This window comes from Ascidia mentula, chromosome 9 (assembly GCF_947561715.1).
Source record: "Ascidia mentula chromosome 9, kaAscMent1.1, whole genome shotgun sequence".
In the NCBI taxonomy this organism is placed as follows: Eukaryota; Metazoa; Chordata; class Ascidiacea; order Phlebobranchia; family Ascidiidae; genus Ascidia; species Ascidia mentula.
The window spans coordinates 929,503-946,968 of NC_138574.1; the positions used below are offsets into that span (position 1 = coordinate 929,503).

The following is a 17,466-nucleotide window of genomic DNA, read 5'->3' on the forward strand; positions in this document are numbered from 1 at the left end:
ACGAGCTTTCATAAAAGTTGGCATCGAGTGTTTGCAACAAATGATGGAAGGAGAATTACCAAGGCCGAGGGGGCAAAACAATATTTGGTGTGTGTCTCAATATTTGATAACTAACTAACTTCCTGTACATTTTGTGATCTATATAGCAGCTATGAGCTGCTTCCTTTTACTTGGTTCCGCTTCTTTTTTTAACCTTAAACCGTGAAATATGCAAATATCGAATCACGTCGCTTCGGGAACGTGGGCTAGAAGTGCTTCTAACTGCAAATACCTTGGGTTGTCCAAGGATTTTATTCGTGGACACTTGACTTGTGCACCCACTAAGGGCTTTCTGTTCTTTTGATTAGTCAAATTTTCGTCAGATTGTTCAATTACGTTGTGTCTTTCACCAATATCTGGTCCAGTTTCCTAAAAAAGTTCGTATTTTTCGGTTAAAGACAAAAAGATACCCAGGTAACGCAGACCCTGTCATGTCGGTCTTATTTTGAACAATATGTGTGGTGTCCTATGATTTTAGCAAATGTGTATGGTTTTGTGTAAGCTGCAGATGGTCACTGTTTCGACCTAAAAGGCTTACACAATTCATATTATTGGCTCCACTTTGCTTATCTTGTGTATGGTTTGTCTATGTGTTGAAATAGTAAGCGTTTATTTGTTTCCACCACCTAAACTGCCACGGTGATGTAAATAGTACTTGTGAGACTTGCATTTATAGTTGTAATAAGCTATGGCGGGAGGTTATTTTGCAATTTTGTGCGTAATGCGTTGCTATTAGCAGTTTTATTAGACTAGATAATTTGGGTGAATTTTTTAGAATAATACTTTTATGCTTCCTTCTCCAACCCTGCGCAATTTTTGCTTTTTATGTATCCACATTAATTAACCTGGTTTAAAGTATGACGTCAAACATATATGAAAAATGACGTATATCGCCTTGCACCTACTATCGTAAACTTGTAATACAAAGAATTCTTTGCAAAGGTTTTTACAACAAATCGTGTTTATTGTCACTCACAAATTGTCAAACGAGCTACTGAGTTATGTACACAACTACACTAATTATTGTTACTCACAAATTGTCAAATTAGCTACTGATTTATGTACAAAACTACTATAATTTCATCACGTGTAGGCTACATTTAGTTTATTTCTAATTTAACTTTAGCTAGCAAACACAACAATGCAATTCACTGTCAAGTTACATTCGTTCTTATTACTCAAAATTGTTATTTGTTGGGTGTGCATGTGTATGTAACCCGTATGTATTTAAATGTTCCATAACATGGGTCACCAAACACCCCGTTTCTAGCTGACAAAGTACAGGAATTGAGAGAGTTGCAGGCACGCGTTATTTTGTCTCTAGAACCACCGGCTCTGCAGTTTGTCGTCTTCACTGGACCTCCGCATCTAAATGACATAGTGGAAATGTTGCACAATCCAAAGTACTTGTTTCAAGTTTGCCCGAATCAATCGATGGACTAAATTCGCCTTGCTTATGAATGTGTAGCTATTTTAATGTTGTGAAGAAGTAATTGGCAAAGTCTATTGTGCAAAGGAATTTAGTAAAACATTTGAATGTACATTATACTTATTACAAACAAAAATGATTCTTTATCAAAAACTCAAAAAACAAGATGATATCTTACATATGCGGATCATCTCTGCCATAAAACGCATCAGTTATCACCAGACTGTATCCACTTGCGCAGGCAATATTCTTGTAGTTATGCTCACAAATCACTTCAGTTTCTGCAATTGTAAAAAATTATTGGCTTCTTGTTGAGGCTAGATATGTTTACGATCAAACATTCAGGCAAATGAAATAATTTTTGTTGTTTTGAGTTGAGAGGCGGTTATATGATAAATTCCATTTTAACGGCTTTTACTGAGTCAGCGTAATCGTAAATTTTGTGACAAACTTTCAGTGAAGTTTTCATGTCTTATTTTTGAATTACGCCTTACTAGTGATGTCTTGCGCCGGATCCGGGTACCCGGAAAGAGTATATGGGAGTCTTAAATACTTTTCTATGTCTTTTTGGATCGTTCAGTCGCTGAACCCAAAGGGGGTTGAAAGTTTTATTGAGATATTTTCCTGCCAATCCGGCCGTTTGATGTTCAATCTTAAAGGTCTGCCGCGGACTATTTGCTTCTCACAACTTAAAGAAGTTGACTGGTCGTTAGAACGAGGTCAAGATTTTTTGGTTACCAGAACATTAAAGTGCATGTGACACGGAAAAATAAAACATGTTAATAATTAAACTAAGAGATGTTCATAACTTTAAAAAAATTTTGGCGAAAAAAGTAGCTTTATACTACGACTGGTTTCTGAGATACAGCTGATCAAAGTCGCATTTTTACTGCTGCGAACGAAATCGTGCGAAAGCGAGATTATTTATGCCTGACGTCATAAAAGGCGCTTTGGTCGTGCGAGTGCTGGCAGCAAGCCACAGATGGCCGCTGTTACGACCTATTATGTCTTATTTAATTGTGTAATAATAAAACAGTTACTGGGACAGGGTGTTCTTGTTGTTACAGCACTTATGGTCGCTAACGTGATACATGAATTTTTGAAAACACGACAGAGACAAACCGTCAATTTAGCATTGTCGTTTTGTCCACTTACAGCAAAGGATAGAAGTAGGTTAATTGAATTTTGAGGCTGGCAGAGACCGCAGAGAAAAACCGAACAAATTAGGTGATTATGCAACACAACACTGTTATTCTGTCATAGTACCACTTTTTGTCCGACAGTAGCGTTGCCTACGAGTTCGCGTCATAAATGATTTATTTAATTCGCCACAATCAACCACTAATGTATTTTTTGCAATATAGTTGTAACTAGAAATGTTGGAATTATCAAATTAAAGCCAACACAAAGGTGAGGTTAAAGTCATGACATCACACCCAAAATGACGTTATGTAATGTCACTGAGCAAAGAAACGCACCATCCCCGTCTTATCGAAGTACAGAGTAATGTCGTTGCTGCTATACCCTTTGGTCTTCCGTTAATTAGGGACAAATAAGCCTTTGGTTTGTGACGTCACAGTGACATATTTTTGTGTGATGTAAAACCTTGTCCTGACCTTTGAGGTAACGTAATCTGTGGATTATCCTATGTTTGAAACTATTCGATATCTGCAATATAAGGCGCCTCCTCCTATGTAAACAATGCATTTTTTTGACGTGAGCGCCTTGTGTGATGTCAATTTCGCCACAGCGCAAAAGGTTTACGATTTTTGGTCGCCGCTACTTTAGTGCAGTTTTCTACATTTTTTAGTTGACGTAGAATCGAAAAACTTTGGATATATGTTTGTTGTAGATGTACCTTTGGTTTTACGCAAAGTTGCCATGGCAGTGTCATATGCACTTTTAACTACGCACAAAAGGGACAAAAACAGTCGCTTGGTTACTCACTAAGTATCGTGTGTTGTTTCGAGGGGATTTGTCCATAAATATTTCTTCAAAAACGGTCGTTTCATTTAAACTTACTATGTTGCGGTGTACATGTGTATGAAACCCGTATGTACTTGAACGTTCCATAACATGGGTCACCAAACACCCAGTTTTTTGCTGTCAAAGTGCAGGAATTGCGATAGTTGCAGGCACGCGCTATTTTATCTGTAGAACCACCGGCTCTGCAGTTTGTCGTCTTCACTGGACCTCCGCATCTAAATAACATGGTGGACATATTTCAAATGCCATAAATTGTCCAATCCACAATTTTAGCTTTATTAAATTATTTTACAACCAATCAGTAATACGGCTAAAGTATGTTTGGCAAGTGCTTGTACCTTGTAGCAAAATTAAACTAAGTCTCAAATTACTTACGTCACACCACAATTAAAAATTAGGTCAGTTCTCAATCAAATAATAAACACAATATCACTTACGTATAATGGTCATCTCTGCCATAAAACGCATCATTTATCTTTAGATCAAATCCACTTTCGCACGATATTGTATGGGTTTGGTGCTCACAAATTACTGCAATTGTATAGAAGCTTTTTGACTACTGAACGGAGACATGATTCTGATCAAATCCCAAACCACCAACACAATGAAGCACTTTAAATGATTTCTGTTGCTTTTAAGTAGAAATATTGAGTCCTAATGGAGTCTCACTGATTCAGCGTCACAGTTACTTTAATTACATGTTTTGATCACTAGTTCTATCATTAAACCATCTTTATTTTATGAACTTATTCAAACGTTGGGATACCTTGCAGTCTGGCCCCTAAACGTACTCAACGTTTAATGCTGGTTACAAATGTTAACTACAAAAGGCCTGCCTGAGACATCCAAAGGTGCGAGAATTTTTTTACTGACTGGTTTTGTGGCGAAAAAGCGCATTAGGTCTTTTAGTAAAATATCTTCACACTTGTTGTTACGTAAATCAAATTATTAAACTTGCCTGAATTATCGACACTGCCCAAAAAACATTGTGCCAATTACCACAACCAGCGAGTTTGCAAAGAACAATCTTTAAAGACTTACCGCTTTGCAACGCGTTTGTTTTGGCCGCCAACGCCAAAGTTGTGGCGATCACGATTATTTGACTCAACATCTTCTTGCTGCGTTGTATTTTTTGTTCCGTGTGCTTCAAAGTCTTTGCGTTGTGACTGTCACGAAATGGAGAGACTGGCTATATATGGACAGTCTGGGGAGAAAATATTCGCCGACATTTTTTTTTTTATTATTTGCGACTTATGAACGTCAACTGACAACGCCCGTCGGGAATTCAAATCTTATTTGAACAAAAGGTTTTCGGGTTGTTACCATTTTGTCGTGTTCAACCTCAAGGCAGCAAACTCAAACAAATCCATAAGTACCCGCCTTCCTGGATAAGCACACGCACTATTAAAAGTACATGGAATTTTTAAACTTTAGTTGGGCGCATCTCATTCTACGCCCTATAGCCGATACCCACATAAACATAAGCATATCTACAAAACTTTGGTGACCTACAAACAGGACCACAGATTTTGCCAGCTAGATAGCCAAGCAAGGCATGGCGTTTATTTCGCTGGATTATGTTTACAGTCCCAGTATGTTTTTACCAATGTAGGACAGAGTCGGAGTATTTGTAGCCTGCGATTGCTTTGGTAGATATATGTATGATATGTCCATTGTTTTCCGATTTGCTGTTTATACATCTGCTGGCAGGTATAACATGTACAACTTGTTAAAAACGCGCAGTTGTTGTTTTGCCTACACATTTTTCTCATGAATTAGAGAAACTGTTCAGTCTTGAAATTGTTTGTCACGATCCTTTGAAATGCTTCGCCGAGACCGCTTATTTTTGTAACTGATGGACTCCTAATGTGGTAGTTTCCGTCGTGATCGAAACCACTAAGCGCTTTTCTGCTGAAGCTTTGGAGTTCCCGCCATTATCAAAACACGTCGGTCAACCAGTATCGCTCTTCCTTTATTGAAATATAACTTGGGTGTTTGGTTTGACTTCACATTGTTGTGAAGTGGCTTGATGGTCATACGTTGCACTGATTTTATGTTCCTGCATAGGTGCAGTAATATTTCATGTAACATTGCTGCGTTGTCTAATATGCTGGTAGAGATCCCCTACGTTTATGTGAAGGTTGCCTGGCAAGTTGCGCACCAGTGTACCTTGGCCACAATATACCCCGTGAAACCACCGAGCTCCTGTAGCTCAGTTGGTAGTGCGTTGGGCCTGGTTAACCCAGGGTCGTGAGTTCAAACCTCACTGGGAGCTTGATTTTTCAAATCTTACTCCGACTTGTCAGGAAAAAGTGGCTGATCCAGCTAGGCTGCAATGCCTGGGCTGCCAAGCCTGCGAACCTAATGGCCTGCATAGGTGCTTGTTAAACATACTAGAGTTGGAGTAATTTTCCTGTCGCTGCGTGTTGTACCTTTGAATAGGTTTATGTATAGACCAACATTGATTGCTTAAGTTTCTATACTGTCTAACTGTGGTGGTATTATCTCATTGCTTTCACATCAACTTCTTCCTCACTTACTACAAACTTCAATAGCAATTGTTTAATGCGTATATGGTGAATGTATTAGCATGATAAGACGATTGGACGAGTAAATTTCGAGTTAAAATGACCACACACGCCTGTTCCAGAATTCAACAATAGACTGAACTAGTTGGTTGTCTCGTGTAGCTTTAATCCATTTAGTAACAGTTTTCCAAAACTATTTTTTATTTAAATCAATTTCTGAGGATTTAAGTCAGATTTAGGGCGAATGTTGAAGTTTGTAATCTAGTGGGGTATAAGTGGTATAACAATACACGAATTAGACAATTACTAAGGGCATATTTAAGTACATATATGGGATATCTTTGAAAATGAAAGCCAAAGCTAAAATGCTGTTAATCATTAGTAAACGTTTTGAACACTAACTGGGTTCATCATCAGTACTACAATGAGCGCATGCAAGAAAAGCGTCGGGGTAATAAAGGACTCAGCAGGCAGAAGGGAAACAGCAGCAGCAACAACGCGCAACAAGCCAGGGGCATGTCACGTGACAACAACATGGAAGCACAGCAGCGACGTCATCATTAGCAATGTGTCAGGCTGCAGTCGTTGCTGTGCTTCCATGTTGTTGTCACGTGACATGCCCCTGGCTTGTTGCGCGTTGTTGCTGCTGCTGTTTCCCTTCTGCCTGCTCAGTCCTTAATTACCCCGACGCTTTTCTTGCATGCGCTCATTGTAGTACTGATGATGAACCCAGTTAGTGTTCGAAACGTTTACTAATGATTAACAGCATTTTAGCTTTGGCTTTCATTTTCAAAGTTATCAACTCCAAATATTTTGCACCCAAGTATATGTGATATGTAAAACACACTGTGGTTGTATTCTCTATTCCTCCACTTGCTCGGTGCCTTCACACCCACAAAGTTTTTTGTGCTCATTGGCAAATTATACTTTGTGTTTATCTTTATTTGCACAGATTCACAAAGGTATGTTAGTTTTGATTAAAGATGCAGCGCTTTTTCTTTCATAAGGCGGTTGATAACAACAAACTAAATCGCGAGCTAAATCAAAATTCAAAAGTTATCTGTTTCGTCACTTCCGGTTGCATCCGGCTCTTCTCCACCTTCGACCGGATTTCCAAAGGCAAGTGTGCAGAAAGCCACGAGTCCCAATACCACAATAACTTTTATCGTTGCTTTTACTTGACTTTCATCGAACAAAAGTTTCGAACTTGTGTGTCTCACTGCAACTGTGCTGCGCTACTTGTACCATTGCTTAAAGACGAAAAGATGCAAAAATTAAAATCCTTCACACGTCAGGAAACCTTGAACAGCTTCGTGGTCACAGCGAAGTAAACCTTTTAACTTTTTCCGCGCCACCTAGTGGTAAAGCAGACCCTATCATGTCGATCTTAGTTGAACAATAGATATGGTTTCCTATGATTTTAGCAAATGTGTATGGTTTTGTGTAAGCTGCAGATGGTCACTGTTTCGCCCTAAAAGGCTTACACAATTCATATTATTGGCTCCACTTTGCTTATCTTGTGTATGGTTTTGCCAATGTGTTGCAATGGAAAGCGTTTATTTGTTTCCACCACCTAAACTGCCACGGTTATGTAAATAGTACTTGTAAGACTTGCATTTATAGTTGTAATAAGCTATGGCGGGAGGTTATTTTGCAATTTTGTGCGTAATGCGTTGCTATTAGCAGTTTAGTTAGACTGCATACTTCGTTAACATGTTGATCTTTGTGTAGTCGTTGGTGTGTATTCAGATCTCCCCGTAAGACGTTTTGTTTTAATGCTGAAAAGTTCTCTTAAATTTTTAGAATAATACTTTTATGCTTCTTTCTCCAACCCTGCGCAATTTTTGCTTTTTCTACATCCACATTAATTAACCTGGTTTAAAGTATGCCCCGAAACATATATGAAAAGTGACGCATATCGCCTTTCAAATACTATCGTAAACTTGTAATACAAAGAATTCCTCAAAAAGGTTTTTAGGACAAATCGTATTTATTGTTACTCACAAATTGTCAAACGAGCTACTGAGTTATGTACACAACTACTATAATTTCATTACGGATAGGCTACATTTAGCTTATTTCTAATTTGTCTTTAGTTACCAAATACAACAATGCAGTTCACTGTCAAGTTACATTTGTTCTTTTTACCCAAAAATGTTATATTTGGGTGTGCATATGTATGTAACCCGTATGTACTTAAACGTTCCATAACATGGTTCACCATACACCCAGTTTTTAGCTGACAAATAACAGGAATTGCGTTTGTTGCAGGACCTCATTATTTTATCTCTAGAACCACCGGCTCTGCAGTTTGTCGTCTTCACTGCACCTCGGCATCTGAGAAATATATTAGAAATGTTGCACAAACCAAAGTATTTTCATTAAATTAGTTGGTTTGGACCAATCAAGGGTTAAAAACGACCTTGCTTGCTGTGTATCTATTTTAAATTTGTGCAGAAGTAATTGGAAATGTTTGTTACGCAACGGAATTCGGTAAAACAATAAAAATGTACATTATACTTAAAATGATCAATTAATCACAATAAATCACAAATCACAACAGAATGATAACTTACGTATCCTTGTCATCTCTGCCATAAAACGCATCAGTTATCGCCAAAATGTATCCACTTTCGCAGGCCAATTTCCTAGAGTCATGCTCACAAATCACTGCAGTTTCTGCAATTGTAAAAAACCGTTGGCTTCTGGTTGACGGTAGTCATGTTTATGATCAAACACTCAAGCAAATGAAATAGTTTTCGTTATTTAGAGTGTTTTATATGAGGCTGTTATATGGTAAATTCTATCGTTGTGGCTTTTACTGAGTCAGCGTAATTGTAAACTTTGATTGAGGTTTTCATGTTGTTATTTTTTAATTACGCCGTCTTACAGTGCAGAACAGGTTATATGGGCCACTCATATAAATGCGTCTGAAATCAGTAACAGTGATCGTTGTGGTCCTTAAATAGTCATTAAACTTTATCGATGTCTGCCAAGCTTTCAAAAACGTTGGTCCGCAATGTAGATGTCGTGTTTTGTGACCTCGGTTTAAGTAACGTACGTTTATTGTTTAAAAATAATGGTCGGCTGAGATGCTGGGTAACAAAAATTTGTTTGATCACAGAATGTAGCAAAACTTTGCGTTGTGTTTTTATCGTGCATGAAGTTAGGGCGAGGTAAATGTTAAACTTAGTTTGTCCTGTGATTCAGGATTCTGTGCTTGGATCTTCGGGGTCAACAAAGGAGTTTTATGGGATTCTTAAATACTTTTCTACGTCATTTTAGATCGTTCTAAACCCGTGATTGAAAGTTTTATTGAGACAGTTTCCGACCAATGATAGAGAGATTCCGGCCAATATTACGTTTGGTGTTCCATCTTAAAGTCTGCTGCCGACTATTTGCTTCTCGTAAATTGAAAAGCTTGATTGCTCGTTTAACGTGGTCAAGATTTTGTGGTCACCAGAACATTAAACTATACGCACGAAAGGGAGAAAATCCGTTGCTTGGTTACACACCAAGTATGTCGTGTTTTGGTTCAAAAAGGAATTACCCATAAATATTTCATTCAAACTTACTAAGTTGTGGTGTGCATGTGTATGAAACACGTATGTACTTCAATGTTCCCTTACACGGGTCACCAAACACCCCGTTCTTAGCAGACAAAGTGCAGGAACTGCGATAGTTGCAGGTACTCGTTATTTTATATTTAGAACTCCAGGCTTTGCAGTTTGTGGTCCTCACTGAACCTCCGCATCTGAGAAACATATTGAAAATGTTGCACAAAAATGTACATTATACTTACAATGAAAACTTTCAAATAAATCTTGTAGCAAAATTAAACACAATTTCGTATTGCATACTTAACACAAGAATTAAAAATCAGATCAGTTATTAATTAATTACTTCGTAAACATAATATAACTTACGTATTCTTGTCATTTCTGCCATAAAACGCATCAGTTATCTTCAAATGAAATCCACTTTCGCACGATATTGTCTTGGTTTGATGCTCACAAATTACTGCAACTGTTTAAAGCGTGTTAGCTACTGATCGGAGGCATGTTTCTGATCAAATCCCCAACCACCAACACCATGAAGCAGTTTAAACGATTTCTGTTGCTTTTAAGCAGAAATATTGAGAGGCCTAAGGGAGTCTCACAGATTCAGCGTCACAGTATACATTGATTACACGTTTTGGCTACTAGTCCGTATCATCACCATCAAATCGTCATTTTATGGACTTATTTAAACGTTGGGTTACCTTGTAGTCTGGTCCCTAAAATTACTCAACGTTTGATGCTGGTCTTAAATGTTCATTTGCCCAGGGTCCCGCGTCTGGACCTTTGGGAGTTAACAAATACGTTTAAGGGAGGAAAGCTTTTATTGTCCATGATCGTACAGCGGTATAAAAATGTTTCTTCGATGATTTTCGGCTAAATTTGTTTTTTGATTATCTCAATTTAAATGTTGACAGGAAGGTTTTGTGGTTTACCGAAACACGACAGGCACTTTTGTTTTTTACGTAGAGCAATCATTTAGGATTAGCGAATGGTTCCCCACTAACAGGTTGGTCACCAATCATGCACAGATCTGGAAATCAACAATTCTTTTTGTTACAGAATCGCAAGCGTAAAGGTTTCCCTGCTCGATAAAACAAGAAGCAACATTTTCTTCCACAAGGCCTGCCTAAGACATGCAAAGGTGCGATAATATTTTACTGATATTAAAGGTTCTGTGGCAAAAAAACGCATTAAGTGTTTCAGTAAAATATTTTCTCACTTATTTTTACATAAATTCAAATATTAAACTTGCCTGAAATAATTATCGACACGGACCAAAAAAATCTTGTTCCAATTATCACAACTAACGAGTTTGCAGAGAACAATCCTTTAAAGCCTTACCCTTAAACTCGGCCCGTTTTTGTCTTTCCAACACGTTTGCTTTGGCCACAAACGCCAAAATGGCGATCACGATCATTTCCTTCAACATCTTCCTGTTGCGTTGTACTTTTTGTTCCGTGTGCTTCGAAGTCTCTGCGTTGTGACTGCCAGGATGTGAGAGACTATAGGGAGAAAATATTTGCCGACATTTTTTTTTATTGTTTGCGACCTTCAAATGTCAAATACTGACAACGCCCATCTGGAACTATGCCCGTTAAAGACTCTTTCGTATACATTGTATCCGAACAAAAGGTTTTTGGGTTATTACCATTTTATCGTGTTTAAACCTCAATCCAGCGAACTCCAATAAATCTACAATTACCCGCCTTCGTGGACAAGCACGCACACGCCCTTTAGCCGATATCCACCTAAACATAAGCATATCCAAAAAACTTTGGTGACCTGCAAACACGACCACGGTTTCGACGTGTTGGCTTCATCAGTGCAACTTTAATGACTTCCGACGGTTTTGCCAGCTAAATATCCAAGCAAGACATGACGCTTGTTTCACTGTAGTCGCAGTATGTTTTTACCAATGTAGGACAGAGTCGGAGTATTTATAGCCTGCGTTTGCTGTGGTAGATATATGTATGATGTGTCCATTGTTTTTCGATAAGCTGTTTATTCGTCCCCTGACAGGTATAACATGTACAACTTGTTTAAAACGCGCAGTTAACAAAATGATACAAAAAAATGATATCTTACGTATCCTGGCCATCTCTGCCATAAAACGCATCAGTTATCACCAGACTGTATCCACTTTCGCAGGCTAATTTCTTAGAGTCATGCTCACAAATCACTTCAGTTTCTGCAAATGTCAAAAACTTTTGGCTTCTGGTTGAAGGAAGTGACGTTTATGATCAAACACTCAGGCAAATGAAATAATTATTGTTGTTTTGAGTCTTTTATATCAGGCTGTTATATGGTAAATTCAATCGTTGGGGGCTCTTACTGAGTCATCATTATCGTAAACTTTCATTGAGGTTTTCATGTCTTCATTGTTTTATTACCCCGTCTTGCAGCGCAGAACAGGTTATTACCGTCTTTTGAATGGTCATTAAACTTTATGGATGTGTAACGAGCTTTCATAAAAGTTGGCATCGAGTGTTTGCAACAAATGATGGAAGGAGAATTACCAAGGCCGAGGGGGCAAATCAATATTTGGTGTGTGTCTCAATATTTGATAACTAACTAACTTCCTGTACATTTTGTGATCTATATAGCATCTATGAGCTGACTTCTTTTTACTTGGTTCCGCTTCTTTTTTGAACCTTAAACCTTGAAATATGCAAATATCGAATCACGTCGCTTCGGGAACGTGGGCTAGAAGTGCTTCTAACTGCAAATACCTTGGGTTGTCCAAGGATTTTATTCGTGGACACTTGACTTGTGCACCCACTAAGGGCTTTCTGTTCTTTTGATTAGTCAAATTTTCGTCAGATTGTTCAATTACGTTGTGTCTTTCACCAATATCTGGTCCAGTTTCCTAAAAAAGTTCGTATTTTTCGGTTAAAGACAAAAAGATACCCAGGTAACGCAGACCCTGTCATGTCGGTCTTAGTTGAACAATATGTGTGGTGTCCTATGATTTTAGCAAATGTGTATGGTTTTGTGTAAGCTGCAGATAGTCACTGTTTCGACCTAAAAGGCCTACACAATTCATATTATTGGCTCCACTTTGCTTATCTTGTGTATGGTTTGTCTATGTGTTGAAAAAGTAAGCGTTTATTTGTTTCCACCACCTAAACTGCCACGGTGATGTAAATAGTACTTGTAAGACTTGCATTTGTAGTTGTAATAAGCTATGGTGGGAGGTTGTTTTGCGATTTTTGCGCGTAATGCGTTGCTATTAGCAGTTTTATTAGACTAGATAATTTGGGTGAATTTTTTAGAATAATACTTTTATGCTTCCTTCTCCAACCCTGCGCAATTTTTGCTTTTTATGTATCCACATTAATTAACCTGGTTTAAAGTATGCCGCGAAACATATATGAAAAGTGACGCATGTCGCCTTTCAAATACCATCGAAAACTTGTAATACAAAGAATTCTTTGCAAAGGTTTTTACGACAAATCGTGTTTATTGTCACTCACAAATTGTCAAATGAGCTACTGAGTTATGTACACAACTACAATAATTATTGTTACTCACAAATTGTCAAATTAGCTACTGATTTATGTACAAAACTACTATAATTTCATCACGTGTAGGCTACATTTAGTTTATTTCTAATTTAACTTTAGCTAGCAAACACAACAATGCAATTCACTGTCAAGTTACATTTGTTCTTATTACTCAAAATTGTTATTTGTTGGGTGTGCATGTGTATGTAACCCGTATGTATTTAAATGTTCCATAACATGGGTCACCAAACACCCCGTTTCTAGCTGACAAAGTACAGGAATTGCGAGAGTTGCAGGCACGCGTTATTTTGTCTCTAGAACCACCGGCTCTGCAGTTTGTCGTCTTCACTGGACCTCCGCATCTAAATAACATAGTGGAAATGTTGCACAATCCAAAGTACTTGTTTCAAGTTTGCCCGAATCAATCGATGGACTAAAATGGCCCTGCTTATGAATGTGTAGCTATTTTAATATTGTGAAGAAGTAATTGCAAAGTCTATTGTGCAAAGGAATTTAGTAAAACAGTTAAATGTACATTATACTTATTACAAATAAAAATGATTCTTTATCAATAACTCAAAAAACAAGATGATATCTTACATATGCGGATCATCTCTGCCATAAAACGCATCAGTTATCACCAGACTGTATCCACTTGCGCAGGCAATATTCTTGTAGTGATGCTCACATATCACTTCAGTTTCTACAAAAAATTATTGGCTTCTTGTTGAGGCTAGATATGTTTACGATCAAACATTCAGGCAAATGAAATAATTTTTGTTGTTTTGAGTTGAGAGGCGGTTATATGATAAATTCCATTTTAACGGCTTTTACTGAGTCAGCGTAATCGTAATTTTGTGACAAACTTTCAGTGAAGTTTTCATGTCTTATTTTTGAATTACGCCTTACTAGTGATGTCTTGCGCCGGATCCGGGTACCCGGAAAGAGTATATGGGAGTCTTAAATACTTTTCTATGTCTTTTTGGATCGTTCAGTCGCTGAACCCAAAGGGGGTTGAAAGTTTTATTGAGATATTTTCCTGCCAATCCGGCCGTTTGATGTTCAATCTTAAAGGTCTGCCGCGGACTATTTGCTTCTCACAACTTAAAGAAGTTGACTGGTCGTTAGAACGAGGTCAAGATTTTTTGGTTACCAGAACATTAAAGTGCATGTGACACGGAAAAATAAAACATGTTAATAATTAAACTAAGAGATGTTCATAACTTTAAAAAAATTTTGGCGAAAAAAGTAGCTTTATACTACGACTGGTTTCTGAGATACAGCTGATCAAAGTCGCATTTTTACTGCTGCGAACGAAATCGTGCGAAAGCGAGATTATTTATGCCTGACGTCATAAAAGGCGCTTTGGTCGTGCGAGTGCTGGCAGCAAGCCACAGATGGCCGCTGTTACGACCTATTATGTCTTATTTAATTGTGTAATAATAAAACAGTTACTGGGACAGGGTGTTCTTGTTGTTACAGCACTTATGGTCGCTAACGTGATACATGAATTTTTGAAAACACGACAGAGACAAACCGTCAATTTAGCATTGTCGTTTTGTCCACTTACAGCAAAGGATAGAAGTAGGTTAATTGAATTTTGAGGCTGGCAGAGACCGCAGAGAAAAACCGAACAAATTAGGTGATTATGCAACACAACACTGTTATTCTGTCATAGTACCACTTTTTGTCCGACAGTAGCGTTGCCTACGAGTTCGCGTCATAAATGATTTATTTAATTCGCCACAATCAACCACTAATGTATTTTTTGCAATATAGTTGTAACTAGAAATGTTGGAATTATCAAATTAAAGCCAACACAAAGGTGAGGTTAAAGTCATGACATCACACCCAAAATGACGTTATGTAATGTCACTGAGCAAAGAAACGCACCATCCCCGTCTTATCGAAGTACAGAGTAATGTCGTTGCTGCTATACCCTTTGGTCTTCCGTTAATTAGGGACAAATAAGCCTTTGGTTTGTGACGTCACAGTGACATATTTTTGTGTGATGTAAAACCTTGTCCTGACCTTTGAGGTAACGTAATCTGTGGATTATCCTATGTTTGAAACTATTCGATATCTGCAATATAAGGCGCCTCCTCCTATGTAAACAATGCATTTTTTTGACGTGAGCGCCTTGTGTGATGTCAATTTCGCCACAGCGCAAAAGGTTTACGATTTTTGGTCGCCGCTACTTTAGTGCAGTTTTCTACATTTTTTAGTTGACGTAGAATCGAAAAACTTTGGATATATGTTTGTTGTAGATGTACCTTTGGTTTTACGCAAAGTTGCCATGGCAGTGTCATATGCACTTTTAACTACGCACAAAAGGGACAAAAACAGTCGCTTGGTTACTCACTAAGTATCGTGTGTTGTTTCGAGGGGATTTGCCCATAAATATTTCTTCAAAAACGGTCGTTTCATTTAAACTTACTATGTTGCGGTGTACATGTGTATGAAACCCGTATGTACTTGAACGTTCCATAACATGGGTCACCAAACACCCAGTTTTTTGCTGTCAAAGTACAGGAATTGCGATAGTTGCAGGCACGCGCTATTTTATCTGTAGAACCACCGGCTCTGCAGTTTGTCGTCTTCACTGGACCTCCGCATCTAAATAACATGGTGGACATATTTCAAATGCCATAAATTGTCCAATCCACAATTTTAGCTTTATTAAATTATTTTACAACCAATCAGTAATACGGCTGAAGTATGTTTGGCAAGTGCTTGTACCTTGTAGCAAAATTAAACTAAGTCTCAAATTACTGACGTCACACCACAATTAAAAATTAGGTCAGTTCTCAATCAAATAATAAACACAATATCACTTACGTATAATGGTCATCTCTGCCATAAAACGCATCATTTATCTTCAGATCAAATCCTCTGTCGCACGATATTGTATGGGTTTGGTGCTCACAAATTACTGCAATTGTATAGAAGCTTTTTGACTACTGAACGGAGACATGATTCTGATCAAATCCCAAACCACCAACACAATGAAGCATTTTAAATGATTTCTGTTGCTTTTAAGTAGAAATATTGAGTCCTAATGGAGTCTCACTGATTCAGCGTCACAGTTACTTTAATTACATGTTTTGATCACTAGTTCTATCATTAAACCATCTTTATTTTATGAACTTATTCAAACGTTGGGATACCTTGCAGTATGGGCCCTAAACGTACTCAACGTTTAATGCTGGTTACAAATGTTAACTACAAAAGGCCTGCCTGAGACATCCAAAAGGGGCGAGAATTTTTTTACTGACTTTGGTTTTGTGGCGAAAAAGCGCATTAGGTCTTTTAGTAAAATATCTTCACACTTGTTGTTACGTAAATCTAATTATTAAACTTGCCTGAATTATCGACACTGCCCAAAAAACATTGTGCCAATTACCACAACCAGCGAGTTTGCAAAGAACAATCTTTGAAGACTTACCGCTTTGCAACGCGTTTGTTTTGGCCACCAACGCCAAAGTGGCGATCACGATTATTTGACTCAACATCTTCTTGCTGCGTTGTACTTTTTGTTCCGTGTGCTTCAAAGTCTTTGCGTTGTGACTGTCACGAAATGGAGAGACAGCCTATATATGGACAGTCTGGGGAGAAAATATTCGCCGACATTTTTTTTTTATTATTTGCGACTTATGAACGTCAACTGACAACGCCCGTCGGGAATTCAAATCTTATCTGAACAAAAGGTTTTCGGGTTGTTACCATTTTGTCGTGTTCAACCTCAAGGCAGCGAACTCAAACAAATCCACAAGTACCCGCCTTCCTGGATAAGCACACGCACTATTAAATGTACATGGAATTTTTAAACTTTATTTGGGCGCATCTCATTCTACGTCCTTTAGCCGATACCCACATAAACATAAGTATATTTACAAAACTTTGGTGACCTGCAAACAGGACCACAGATTTTGCCAGCTAGATAGCCAAGCAAGGCATGGCGTTTTCACTGGATTGCGTGTACAGTCCCAGTATGTTTTTACCAATGTAGGACAGAGTCGGAGTATTTGTAGCCTGCGTTTGCTTTGGTAGATATATGTATGATGTGTCCATTGTTTTCCGATAAGCTGTTTATTCATCTGCTGGCAGTTATAACATGTACAACTTGTTTAAAACGCGCAGTTGTTGTTTTGCCTACACATTTTTCTCATGAATTAGAGAAACTGTTCAGTCTTGAAATTGTTTGTCACGATCCTTTGAAATGCTTCGCCGAGACCGCTTATTTTTGTAACTGATGGACTCCTAATGTGGTAGTTTCCGTCGTGATCGAAACCACTAAGTGCTTTTCTGCTGAAGCTTTGGAGTTCCCGCCATTATCAAAACACGTCGGTCAACCAGTATCGCTCTTTCTTTGTTGAAATATAACTTGGGTGTTTGGTTTGACTTCACATTGTTGAGAAGTG

At 38.0% G+C, this 17,466-nt stretch overlaps 1 protein-coding gene across 1 annotated transcript; it reads right to left on the minus strand.

Annotated features, from left to right (window-relative positions):
* Positions 1 to 1,033: 1,033 nt before the first annotated feature.
* On the minus strand, positions 1,034 to 16,603 carry LOC145913743 (uncharacterized). Its single transcript, XM_083001492.1, has 18 exons — positions 16,491 to 16,603; positions 15,884 to 15,977; positions 15,483 to 15,661; positions 13,646 to 13,748; positions 13,230 to 13,407; positions 12,272 to 12,408; positions 11,628 to 11,756; positions 11,210 to 11,290; positions 10,884 to 11,044; positions 9,909 to 10,008; positions 9,558 to 9,736; positions 8,559 to 8,661; positions 8,131 to 8,319; positions 4,496 to 4,620; positions 3,892 to 3,985; positions 3,491 to 3,669; positions 1,647 to 1,749; positions 1,034 to 1,407 (listed from the first exon to the last, which is right to left on the minus strand). The coding sequence occupies exons 1-18, from the start codon at positions 16,555 to 16,557 to the stop codon at positions 1,227 to 1,229; spliced, it is 2,382 nt and encodes a 793-aa protein (XP_082857618.1). The 5' UTR covers positions 16,558 to 16,603; the 3' UTR covers positions 1,034 to 1,226.
* Positions 16,604 to 17,466: the final 863 nt, after the last annotated feature.

What these genes read in the sequence shown, in the direction of transcription:
- LOC145913743 (XM_083001492.1), bottom strand. Translation starts at nt 16,557, where the DNA reads ATGTTGAGTCAAATAATCGTGATCGCCACTTTGGCGTTGGTGGCCAAA. An exon ending in AAAACGGGCCGAGTTTAAGG is followed by an intron (nt 10,009 to 10,883) that starts GTAAGGCTTTAA and finishes CGCTTTAAACAG; the next exon opens with TTGCAGTAATTTGTGAGCAT. An exon ending in AACAAACGCGTTGCAAAGCG is followed by an intron (nt 3,986 to 4,495) that starts GTAAGTCTTTAA and finishes ATACAATTGCAG; the next exon opens with TAATTTGTGAGCACCAAACC.